Source organism: Pantherophis guttatus, chromosome 3, assembly GCF_059756535.1.
Source record: "Pantherophis guttatus breed Tessera chromosome 3, ASM5975653v1, whole genome shotgun sequence".
NCBI classification, from domain to species: domain Eukaryota; kingdom Metazoa; phylum Chordata; class Lepidosauria; order Squamata; family Colubridae; genus Pantherophis; species Pantherophis guttatus.
Window position 1 is genome coordinate 177,826,326 of NC_142065.1, and position 13,557 is coordinate 177,839,882.

Consider the following 13,557-nt stretch of genomic DNA (forward strand, 5'->3'; position numbering starts at 1 on the left):
TGTCACTGTTCGTTCTAGACCATGGAATCAGCTCAGCAGGAAGGCTAAAACTTTTATTGAGATTGGCTATAATAACAGTTCTTAAAAGTCTGAATGTGCTGAATCTCCTCCCATCTATTCATCCAACACTGGAAGAGGGATTAGGAGGGGATAAAAATAGAAAGCCCCTATGGCTGCCTTGCACCATATTTACACAATTTATTAGACCTTTTATTAGTTAGAGAATGTATTCTCACACAAAGGAATATTGCACATGTCTTACTCCCTATTCCATGTGATAACATTCAACAAACATTTCCTTCATTCTTCCACATACTTTATTTCTATCACATACTGCTCATGCTGCATTCAAGACATTTTTCCATTTCATCTTCATGCAGAATATTCCAAAATTCAGACCTATGCAGTTTATCATGTGTTTCCTCTAAATCAAGAAACTTCATTAATGAGAAAGGACATTTGAAGAGGCAATTTTTGTTTTGAAAAACAAAAATTTTCTTTGGTGCCTTCAAGTTAGCTTTTTAGTCCTGAGGACTTCCTGCACTAATCCCCGCAATTTTTTAAAAAATTTATTTATATGCCGCCCTTCTCCGGAGACTCAGGGCGGCTTACAAGGCGTTAAGCAATAGCCTTCATACTTTTGTATATTTTATACAAAGACAGCTTATTGCCCCCACAAACCGGGTCCTCATTTCACCTACCTTAGAAAGGATGGAAGGCTGAGTCAACCTTGAGCCTGGTGAGAATTGAACTCGCAGTAATTGCAGGCAGCTGGAAGCTAAATACTGGAAGCTAAATACCTTTTAACAGTAGCATTAGTCTGCTGCGCCACTCAGGCTCCTTGCAATTTTATTGGCAAGGTTTTTCAAAAGTGGATTGCCATTGTCTCTTTCCTAGACCCGAGAGTGAGTGACTTGCTCAAGATGATCTTGGTGGCTTTCGGCCTAAAGCATGGCTAGAATTCAGTCTCCTGGTTTCTTTTTTTCATATATATATAATTTTTTAAAATATTTTATTGTAACACAATATGACAAACACATAACATACGACATATAAATATTCAGTATCCTGGTTTCTAGCCTGCTACCTTAACCACTACAGCACTAGGAAAAGAGATGAGTCTTTAGAACGCAAGTAACACATTTTGTTTTCTCAAAAGACCACAATTTCCAGATTGCACTGAACATTCTAAACTAAACCAAACAAACTTCATTGTGGTTTAGAGCAATATACCCATTCAGCCACCAAACCTGTATCTTCTCAACGGTCATAACTCAAAAAATTAGTAAATTCATTATCAGTGTCATTTTGAATTTAAATACTTTCTTGTATATTGAAAAGAAATTACTCCTCTGAATGGTTCAGAGAAATTACCATTCCTCTGAACCATTCAAAATTTAGGATTATGTTTAGTAATTAAAAGTTACTAGAGAAAATTGCCAGTGAAAATGCCATTATAAAATCTTGCAGAATTCATTCATTTCTCACATTTATTCATAGGCCCCAGATTTACCATTATTAACCAGAAGAAAGTTTGTTTTACATAATGATAAAGAAACTCTGTTTAGAAGTAAAAAATGTGATCATCAATATAAATAATCCAAGATTTTTTTAAGCCAGAACTGTCTCTTTTTGATCTTGCATGTATTTAGGGAAAGAGGAAGTGAGGGAAATTAAAAAGAATGTTTTTTTTAATCTTTACCATTTTATCTTACTGAGTTAATCACATGTGACAATGATTCCAGCCTATTTCAGAACCTGTTAAGAATTCTGTCCAGCTGAAATACATTGTTTCAACTATTGCAGGAGGCAGGTATGTATTAGAGAGACACCAACTTCCTTCATGTCAAAATGAACTTTCAGCTGTATATATGTATATAGAAGTGTGTTCTTGTAGAGAGAATTGTGATCTTGGAGCCCTAAACTGTTTCTCCTCTTAAATTTAAGATTTTTTTTAAGAAAAATATGGATCTTTGGAGTACACCTCAACTATAACAGTAGTTCACCAAAAAGAGAATGGTTGTCCCATACAGAATCCAATAATCCTGATGCAGAAGTAGCAGTTCAAATAGTCTTTTTATATATATACCATAGGCTTTACAATCTAAACGTAGACATTTAATTCCCACAGTCACATTCTCAAATTGGCCTAAAAGTGACAGTAAGCTCTTTGAAGAGGATGACAATGTCCTTTTCAATTATAACTGCTGATGTGACCACAGAGAATGTTGAGTTCTTAAGCCTGAGGACAAAATAGGCTAAGATACCAGGAGAGGAATTCTGGACTAGTATATGCCCTCTGCTGTTCATCTTAGAAACAACGGCCATTGTAATTTTTCAGGTTAGATACAGCAAAATAAATAAATAAATCCATAGCCAATAGAAGGATGGCAAGCTACATTTAATGACTGGAAGGATAAACCAGCACTTGACACTAAATATCAAGGATGGATTAAAAAAGCAAAAATGCAAGAGGCTAGGAAACTTGAGAACCTCCCTCTAACACACCTCACAGAAGAAACCAATGTGGTGGTGCTTTTTCACGTAGGCTGAGTTCCTTTGTCATACTAAGCCATAATGTACCATGTTTCCCTGAAAATAAGACCCTGTCTTATTTTTTATTTTATTTTTTTTGAACCCTGAAATAAGCACTTGGCCTTATTGCCATGCGCTCAAAAGTCTGATTGGGCTTATTATCAGGGGATGTCTCATTGGGGGAAACAGGGTAGTTGCATAGTTTGTTATATAAACCAGGCCATCCTTTAATTTATTACTATTTATTAGATTTATACCCCACTTTTCATTTAAGACCTGAAAACAGTAAACAGCAGTCCTTCTTCTTATTTTTGCCCAACCTGAGAAGCAACTGGGCTGAGAGTGACTGATCTGGAGGCACAAGCAAGCTTCCATGACTACGAATGGACTTGAACCTCAGTCTCTCTGCTTCTAGTCCCACACCTGTACCATTCCACTGGCTCCAACCAGATTAGCTAGTGAATTTAGATACCACTACCTTCATTTCCACTTTTTACTCCCACTGTCCAGTTGACATTCAACTTCTTTGGGTAGCCACTTTAATGGGATGATGCAGACATAATAAATATGAGTAACTGTCTTATAATAAATCAAGCTGTCAGCTCTCCAGGATTTCAGAGATGAGATATTACATGCGTGATTAAATATGTGATCTTTTGTACTCATCATATCTCTTCACCAAAAAGCTACAGCCCCACTAATTGGAAAAAGCATTAAGACAATTAAAAATGGCTATTTCCCTGCTACCACCAAAACTGTGTTCCCATTCTGTAGGAGGCATCCAGTGACTGAATTGTTAATGTTACGTAACTTGGCTGTTTTCATCATGTTCATGGGGAAAACAAGAGATTTGGAATTTCCCCTTTAGCCTCAGGCAAGTCAATTTCTCTGAACAAATTCTATGGCTTGTTCATACTGTTGGATGACTACCCTGTGTATTTCACCATCCTCCTCATGTCCACCGCAGCAAAACTCTTGGGAAATCCTAAAACACTCTATGCTTCAAAAAGTTCAAGTTCTGCCCATTGTGTTAATGCACAATGTCCTTTTGTTTGCAGAAGCTGGTTTTACACACACCACACACACACAAAATACTTTTCAAGAGAATAGAAAAGAAGTTTATGTTCAAGGATTTGTTAATGCATCTACCAGGAAACTGTACATAGAACAATTTTAGATTTTTCTTGGTAAAAAGTTTGATGCAAAAAATGTTCCTAAAAAAAGTTTAGGAAAGTTTGGTAACTTTTAAACTTTTAGGTGTTCATTTTTTAGAGAATTTTTTCTACAAAATAAAAGAACATGGAAAATTTGTTTTATGTTGCATTTTCCCCTGACTTATGTGCTGAGCAAGGAGAATCTCTAATAGACAAGAAATGGTAGTAATTTCTCTCCCGCAGCAAGAGAATGCAAACTCTTCACTGTATTAGTAATGTACCATAGAGGTTAAGATACCACAGTATCTCAATTTTCCTTTTGATTTTTGCAGTATGTTTTTATAGCCCCTATCCCACTAGGTCCAACCCAGAGAATACTTTCCCCTGTCTTCCCTTCCATTCTCTTTTCTCACATCCAGAAGCAATGTCAGAATTTGGAATTCTATATAGAAAACATGCATGTAATGAGATGATTTATTTTCTAAAGTTCGTACATCACTTTCAGAATCACTGAGATCCCATAGAGCATGTAATAATGAGTAATATATTTGAATATAACTGTTTTTACTAGCTTTTAGAAAAATTCATTTTCCAGACAATAATATTAAATAACAGCCACTAATAGGAGACGTGCTAATGTCTCTGGCTCTCTAATGACATGATAACCTGAATTTTCAGTTAAAACGAGGCATCTTCTAAAATAGGATGATGGGATGGCATGGCATGGCATGGCATGGCATGGGATGGGATGGGATGGGATGGGATGGGATTAGGCTAGATAGGCTAGGCTAGGCTAGGCTAGGCTAGGCTAGGCTAGGCTAGGCTAGGCTAGGCTAGGCTAGGCTAGGCTAGGATAGGATAGGATGACAGAGACAGAGAGAGAAAGAGAAAGAGAGAAATGGAAGGGAGGAAGCCCTTTTGTTATTATTATGAATTAAGAAAACTTAGATCATATAAGAACCCAAGGAGAAAAGCATCTTCTAAAATGCCTCTCTTTGCTAATACTTGTTAGCAAATATTGTTGCTAACACAACAATATTTAACAACAGATATTTGGGGCTTTGTTCTACAATAGTGATTAATAAATGGGTACCATCTCAAGGAAATCCATTCTTCAAGCCCCTCCTTTGAGAAATTTTGGGCGTACAATTTTTCCCCAAACCAGTTTTAGCAAAATCAAACATGAAACTCCTTGTTATGCAGCAGAATCAGGTAAGTAAAGACTACAAGAGGAACTCTGTCATGGCAAATTCAGAAGTACACAGCATGCAACTGAGAAGAATAATCCTATTAACTGGGTGTCTGCTTTACAAAGAAAAAGGACCCTAAAAAACAGAAGAGCAAAGATTTTTGTATAGATAAAAATTGAGGGCTACAAGGTGGGAAATTCTAGAGATCTGATTTACTGGTCAATTTGAAGGAAGTTAGGCAGATCCTCAGCCCTATATATAACAAATATAGACTCTCTCTCTGTGTGTGTGTGTGTGTGAGTGGTGGGTTGTCCCCGGTTCGGACCGGTTTTATAGAACCGGTAGTAAAACCGGCAGGAGGCTCCACCCACTGACCCTGATGTCATCAGAAGCGATCTGTGCATGTGATCCCGCTGCGAACCGGTAGTAAAGGTAAGTAGAACCCACTCCTAGTGTGTGTGTGTATATGTGCATGCACAGATCGCTTCTGATGACGTCAGGGTCAGTGAGCGGAGCCTCCTGCCGGTTTTACTACCGGTTCTATAGAACCGGTCCGAACCGGGGGCAACCCACCACTGGTGTACACACACACACAAACACACATGCACACACACACAGTCCTTGCTTAACAACCATTCATTCAATCACCATTTGAACTTAATATTAATGTTGATTTTACAAGGAAATGGCTTATTGTATCTTGCCCAAAAGAATAAAACAATTTTGTGTTGATCCCAATTATTTCAGCAAGAAGTCGTCTTCAGTCTAGCTGCTCACCAAAGAAGAAGTAAATTAAACATACAGCTGGGATTTTAAAAGCCAATCAAAAAGAAAGGGAGAAATGAATAAATCTGCCCTTTAATCATTCGTAGATATATAAGCCTCTAAAAACAAATTGATGATGAGTTCATATGAATATTAGAGAGGTCATTAAATACATGAACAAAGGATTCACATTTCTAGTGAGCTGAGGTCATAACTAAAAATATCCTTTAAAAATCCTAAAAATATAATCACTTTGAAAATTATTCTAACAAAAGGACATATCCACAACATGCATAGAATAGAATTACAGTAGTTCTATTTGTTTTTGCATATAAAAAATCATAATTCAAAAAAATAAAGAGGATATTCTCCTAAGAAGCTACAGTGACATCTACCTATCTTGTTCACTTAACTATTTTTTTTAAAAAAAAAAGATGGTTACAGAACCATGAAAAACAGGCAAACTTTATTTCGAATTATATTCAGATCAGAGAAAAGGTAACAATCCCACAGACACTTTGGTCAAGGACCATCAACCTTCAAGAACCAATTGAAAGTTTCCTATGTTATCAAAGGTATTTTGAACAACTGGCAAACAGATGGAAATATGGTCTTCTCCTTGATAGTTCCTTGATCAGGGTATTATTTTCTGCTTGATTGTTTGCTTGGGGCTAATCCCTGTTTACCTGGATGTTGGTTATATGTTGGGTTGTTTTTTTCAACAGACTTGCATTTCTAATTTGCTGTTGTTTTATCTACTAATGAAGATATCCAGGAAAGGGAATGTTTTCTTTTTCCCTGGTGAATTTAATTCCTTTGAAGATATGATTTCATGGGTCTTCTCCAGTTCCTTTTTTTACTATGATGATGATGTTGTCCATATATCAAATCCTTACTTTTCATTATATGTAAAACAGTGCTGTAGTTTCTAGAAGCTGCCTTATAATCTCTGTTATGAGTCTTTCCTTAGTAATCCCACTGATGTTCCTTTGATTTGTTGGTATACTTGTCCATCAAACTGAAAATATGTAGTGAAGCAGAAGCTGATGAGGTCCATGATTCTGGGTATTTTGATCTTAGTGTATTTGGCTATGTTGGAGGTGTTATGTACTACTATGCCATGGATTCTTTTGCTACTTCTGGATTTATGAAGTATATGGATGTATGATCTATAAAGATTGCTGTAACATCAAATTAAATTATAATTTCCTCTTCTATTTTTAAGTCTTTGATATTCTTGAGGCACTGTGATGGGGAATTTGTGCTAATTAGGCTATGCTGAAGCTGAAACAAGCTGTTTCTTCTTGTGCTTGCTGCAAGGAGGTAAACTGCTGGGAGCAGAGGCCAAAGGGTGGGGGCCAGTGGATGGGCGGGGCTACATTCGGTGTATAAGACGCATCTAAATTTTCACCCCCTTTTAGGGGAGAAAAAGGTGCGCCTTATACTCTGAAAAATACAGTATGTGAAACCCACCTCTGGGCAAAACTCACTTAACAAATGTCTCACTTAACAACAGAAATTTTGGACTCAATTGTGGTCATAAGTTGAGGAGTATTTCTGTTGGCACCTGACTGAATCCTTCTGACATGAAGCTTCCTTCAGCTGCAAGATGGAATAGATAAAATAATTGCTCCCTTTTGCAAGATAACCAAGCTTTTTTTAAAGTTAGCCCAAGATATAAACATATATACATATGTAGGTCTTTGGTTATTCGGGTTTTCTCCTGCGTAAAATTGGAAGTGTCTTGGCGACGTTTCAACGAAGTCTCATTCATCATCTTCAGGCTGGTGTTTTCGGATCCTAGAAGCACAAAGCCGAAAACACCAGCCTGAAGATGACAAATGAGACTTCGTCGAAACGTCGCCAAGACACTTCCAATTTTAAGCGGGAGAAAACCCGAATAACCAAAGACCTACATACAAACACCCGCAAAAACCTCAGAAAACATATATACATATGCATATACACATATATAATTCATAAATTTGATGACCTGCAACATCAAAGCCATCAATATTACATGCCTAGAGAAATTGGTAGGTAAGGGTGATTAAAACAATGATTGTAATTTTCTGAAATTCAGACTGTCTGGTTCTGATAAAAGAACATGCTATCTATCTATCTATCTATCTATCTATCTATCTATCTATCTATCATCTATCTATCTACCTATCTATCTATCTATCTATCTATCTATCTATCATCTATCTATCTATCTATCTACCCACCCCTTCATTATATTTATTTATTTACCTATTTATTTACTTACTTACTTACCCACCTCCTTCATTATTTTTACAAAAAGCTCAAGGTGGGGAACATATCCATCATAACTTCCACGTCCTATTTTCCCCACAACAACCACCCTGTGAGGTGGCTTGGGCTGTGAGAGAATGATAGATCCAAGACCACCCAGCTGGCTTTCATGGCTAAAATGGGACTTGAACTCACCGTCTTTTGGGATAAATTTGAACCATTATTGAACAAGTATGTGTGTTTGTGTGTGTATTTTGAAGTATATCTAATTTTATTTATTTGTATCTCACCTTTATTATTTTTGTAAATAATTCAAGGTAGCAAATATACCTAGTACTCCTTCCTTCTCCTATGTTCTCCACAACTGAGAGTGACCTGATCACAGTCATCCAGATCACTTTCATGCCCAAGACTGGATTAGAATTCATGGTCTATTGATTAAAAAACAACAACATTGTTCCTTAATTTTCTGCAGAATTTTTCAGTCCCACCGATAGCTTTCAAAACAATACAATTGTCGTTTGAAGATGGAATTTCAATCTTCTGAATCCCAAAGTTATGCCATGACACATAACTTTTTTTTAATTAAATTTTATTAACATAAACAAACGTAAAACACAAATACATGTAAACACTTATACATTAACAAAGAGTCAATCGACTAACTTCTAGAAAACCTTCGCATCGGTGATTAATGTCCATTTAACCAATTTTCCTTAATCATACTATTTACAAATTTACTTCCTTATACCTTAATACATTCATTGAAGTTCAGCAGTATCTTTCTACAATCATATTAACCATTTATTTATACAATCCTACAGCTCATCTCATGTATCTATTTCTACAATTCTTGAGTTATGTTCTCCTAATGTCCTATGTTGTTGGCCCTATCCTTCTTTCTAACCATGTGTACCATTTTTGCCAAACTAAATAAAAGTCAGTGTTCTCTTTATCTTGGAGCTCTTTTGTGAGCCTATCCATCTCTGCGCATTCATTTATTTTTGTTATTATTTTTTCTTCTGTTGGTATTATCTCGGATTTCCAATTCTGAGCGTACACTATACGTGCCGCTGTCAATATGTGGATGGTAAGATATGTTATCTCCTTGGTACACTGTGGTGTAGTCATTCCAAATAGAAAGAATTCTGGTTTCATTTCTACACTTTGCCTCGTTGTTTCTTCAATTATTCTCTTAATCTCTTGCCAGTAGCATTGTGCCTTCCTGCAAGACCACCAGAGATGGTAATATGTCCCCATTTGTGTCTTGCACTTCCAACACATTGGTGATGTGTTTGGAAACATTTTAGCCAAACGTGCCGGAGGAAGGTGCCATCTATAAAATATCTTGTATAAATTTTCTTTGTATGGAATCGACAGAATGACACATAACTTTTGATTAGTACCAGACCTGATTCTTGTTGGATGTGTAGCAATTACAGGTTTCCCACACACAAACTTCTTCTCTCTAATGAAAGACATCAGGTACTTTCCCATTTCCAAGCAACACGGTAGGAATTATAGGCCTTCCTGGATTCAATCCAGTCCTGAGATAGATTGCCGGAAGAAATAGCTAGAACACATTGAACCAATTCAACATGACTTGGTAAACATGATGCATGTAAACTAAAACAGCCAGCAGAGAGGCAAAAGAGAACCCTGTGTTTATTTAAACTAAAGTACCCTCATGTAACCAAGTCAAAAGTGAAGTGAAATTGCCCTAAACTGCCACCTAGTGAGTTCTCCAAGAAAGAGTCAGAAGGAGAAAACAGTTCAAAATATAAAACAGAACAGAAAAGAACAGAACAGAATTCTTTATTGGCCAAGTGTGATTGGACACACGAGGAATTTGTCTTTGGTGCATATGCTCTCAGTGTACATAAAAGGAAAAAAAAAAGAAAAAAGAAAAAATACATTCATCAAGAATCATAAGATACAATACTTAGTGATAATCCTAAATTACTAATAAGCAATCAAATCATACTAGGAAACAAACAGAACAATATAAATCATAAAAATACAAGCAACATGGTTATAGTCATGAGTGGGAGGAGATAGGTAATCATATCAAAGTGAATTCTTTAATACAGAATTCACTGGTAGATTTCTGCTGCCAGAGAAGATACCTTCTAATGCCAGTTCTGTACAATGCCCAAGTCACAGCCACGGAAGTCTAGAGTCTAGAGCAGTGGTTCCCAATGTGGGACCCACACCCCACAGGGGGGAAATTTGATTTTTAATGGGGACAATTGGAACCTTGTTTAAACCAATGGCCTTTTAGCCGTCTTCCGCATGAGTAGAGTTCACTTTTTGAGTAAAGTAAGAATTATATTTCACAGGGGGCAGGTGGCATCAGGATTTTAGAGATGCTTAGGTGGGGCATGTCCAAAAAATGGTTGGGAACCTTTTTTTGGCCATGCCAAAATCGACAGACAATCTCCAATAGAACAAAGGTTTGTCTATTCACTCTTGGTCCAAAGGTTCATGAGATAATAAGAATGTCCTGTTAAGACTACCAGAAGTGAATATCCAACTTATTTCTGTTCGCTACTTAACAAGGAGAAGGCATATTTAAGTTACATCAGAAGACAAATTGTGGTAACTGCTGGATTTATATTTTCATCGTAGCGAAGGAGCAGGGTAAACCATTAGTTGGGTCTGCACTGGACCACAAAGTAGATAAACACAATTTAGTCTAGTTAGTTATATAAACCAAGTCTAATTCATATAATTACATTTAAGGGTCAATATGTCAAGTACTGTTGTTGCGCAGCAGACTAAAGTGCTGTTAAATAGCACCAGCTGCCAGCTGCCTGCAATTACTGCGAGTTCAAATCTCACCAGGCTCAAGGTTGAGTCAGCCTTCCATCTTTCGAGGTAGGTAAAATGAGGACCCGGATTGTGGGGGCAATAAGCTGACAATAAGCTAAAAAAGAACACTGCTTAGAGGGCGCCGAAAGCCCTACTAAGCAGGTATATACAAAAGTATGAAGGCTATTGTTTAACGCATTGTAAACCACCCTGAGTCTCCGGAGAAGGGAAGCATATAAATCAAACCAATAAATAAATACATACTCAAAATGAAAGAGGGGAGAGGGAGGGGGGAGAGAGAGAGAGTAAACGGTTAATAGTACTGTATACAGGTTGCAAAAATCCAGATGACCACTAGATAGCATCAAAGAGGATAATTTTCTGTATTTCTTTACTGCCTCTACTGTAATGTAGATTTTAGTGTTACAGAACTGGTAGCCCTGGTATAAACATAGCCATTAAGTGTCTGGCTGCACAATATGTACTAGAACAATAATGTTTTTTTTTTATTTATTTTCATATTAAAACGTTTGTTGCAGGATCATTGTTGCACATTGTTGTGTTTGAACAACATAATATGTTTGCACAACACAATGAATCACAAACTAGCCAAATAAGTTTTAATCCAGGATGTTATATAAATTCAACCCACATAGTTCAGTGTACTCTGCAAATCTTAAAAACTGGGTTGAGGAAAAAGACAGTCAAATTAACAGTAAATGCACTGTACAAGCTGCACATATGTTAGTGCTTTTGACTACAATTCCCTCAGTTTCTGCTCATGCTCATGCTCATTTTTATTACTGGGCACTGAAGTCTAAACCATCAGATCTAGTCTACATGCATTTTGGGTTTCAAATCGAACCATCTTTGCCCATTATTTTTTCTGTATAGAATCTGATGACAACTTGTAGAGCACGAAGCTTGCTCATTACTTTCTAACGTTCTGATTGGCCAATTTGGATTATTAATCTAATGTTTACCAGACACCCGTGGGAACAAATAAGGCTCACTCTTGAGCGGTAATTTCGTGCCAAGTTAAAAGCTTGATATTTGAATTCAATAAATTTTCAATCATCTGTTTCACATGTGTGTACCTGTAAAGAAGATAACTGGCTTCATTCGATTATAAATCCATATATGAATATTATCTTTATTAGGACCAATCGAGGGATCATAAACTAGTAAACGCGTTTCTAACTTCTCGGTAAACTGATTGCAGCACAATAATAATGAGCCGTTCTATCTATATATATCCTGTCTTCATTTATATCGGACGGCACTTTAGAAAAACTTTCTTCTTCTTCTTCCGTTTTCCCTTCGCGATTCCGTAAAAAACGTCCGCTACAAGATAGGACAAGCTCCTATAGATCCCTCGAGCTGCTGCTGTACGATGTTCACTACGGAACCAAAAGTTCCCTTGCAGCTTCTGGAAGAAAGTGGGAGTCGCTTTCCCTCTCCTAGAGACGCCTTATTCTCCCGATTAGCTAAAGCCAAGAGCTACGAGACCTCAGGCGAGTCTTCCCTTACCTTTTCCTCCTGCCGAAAGCACACAACGCCCCGAAAGCCAGAGCGGTAGCGAGCGCCAGACCGTACACGCCAAAAGGCAGCCACTCCATGAGGCCCATCTTGTGGAGAGGCTCTTTCCTCTCCAGCTACCGAAAGAAGAGATCGTTCCTACGCTCGGTTAAGTTTCTGCGGGGCAGCCGCTCCTTCCCTTCGCCCTCACGGTCGCTTAATCTCTAGCGGCGTTCCGGGAAGTTTGGAGCTCGACGCCAGAAAGCCAAACTCGAATGAGCAACCTCGCTCCCGCTGGAGCTCGGGAGTCCCCGGCCCCTCCTCTTGGGATCGGCCGAAAGAGTTTACACAGGAAAAGGGAAAGGGTGAGGCCTTCTCCCCCACCCTTCCCCGCCCCTTTCCTTGCGAAATGAAAGAGCGATTGTTCTTTGAAGGAAAGGTGACAGGTCCGAAAGTACAACCGATCAGTCTCCCAAAGTTGGCAGAAAGCTTCCCGCGGGAAAAGTCCCAAGATCCGAGAAATCTTAACCCATCTTTACGCGCTCGAATTCTTAGACGTTTTGTTGTTTTTAGCTTTGCTAGGGATCGGCTCTGTATTTCAGCGTACAACCATTTGGCCTGGCAGAGTTCCAGTATCCCAGAGGAATTTCCCAGAACCTTTCGAAAGATGAGGGCAGCTTAGAGTGTTCTGCTGATTCACTCCTCTGGAAACCAAGCTTCCCATCTTCTGTTTTAATCAATCAATTATCAACCAGAATAGAGCTGGAAAGTCCTCCCCCCTGCTCAAACAGATTGCACGCTGGTCTGTCTAGGGTAATGCACCTCATCCAGAACTAGAATGGGAGAACCTTTGCTCCCGAAGGTCCAAATACCTACAGCCACTCTGTCTAGCTAGGGTTGAGTCAGAGGCCGATTTTGCCCCATCCAAACCCAAATAGTCTCCAGACACTGGGATAAGACATCAGCAGCATCACTCAAGGGGCTGTAATAGAGATTTAAAGTTGGGTGTCAGCAGGTTTTGACCAGTAACAGAAATTTTGAGTAATTTGGAGAACGGTAAATACCACCTCTGACTGGCCCCTGCCCCCATCTCTGCCTCCCGAGTCCCAGCTGATCTGGAGGGAATGGAGATTTTACAGTATCCTTCCTCTGGAGGAGGGTCCTTCCTCTGGAGGAGGGTGGGAATGGAGATTTTACAGTATCCTTCCCCTGCCACGCCCACCAAGCCATGCCCACAGAACCGGTAATAAAAAAATTTGAATCCCACCACTGATCCACACTATATATTGATGATATCTCACCCCAAACACTGGATATCTCATCCAGTG

General features: G+C 38.3%; 1 protein-coding gene across 2 annotated transcripts in view; it reads right to left on the reverse strand.

Moving 5' to 3' along the window:
* The window catches only part of CYP7B1 (cytochrome P450 family 7 subfamily B member 1), a 105,742-nt gene extending 92,767 nt beyond the window's left edge, over nt 1-12,975 (reverse strand). The window contains exon 1 of one of the 2 annotated variants that reach the window (XM_034429862.3): nt 12,242-12,975. In XM_034429862.3, the coding sequence (XP_034285753.1) occupies nt 12,242-12,339 (98 nt within the window). In that variant the 5' untranslated portion in view covers nt 12,340-12,975. The remainder of the gene's footprint in view (nt 1-12,241) is intronic. The other variant, XM_060681959.2, reaches the window with a different exon arrangement.
* Between the last annotated feature and the right edge of the window lie 582 nt (nt 12,976-13,557).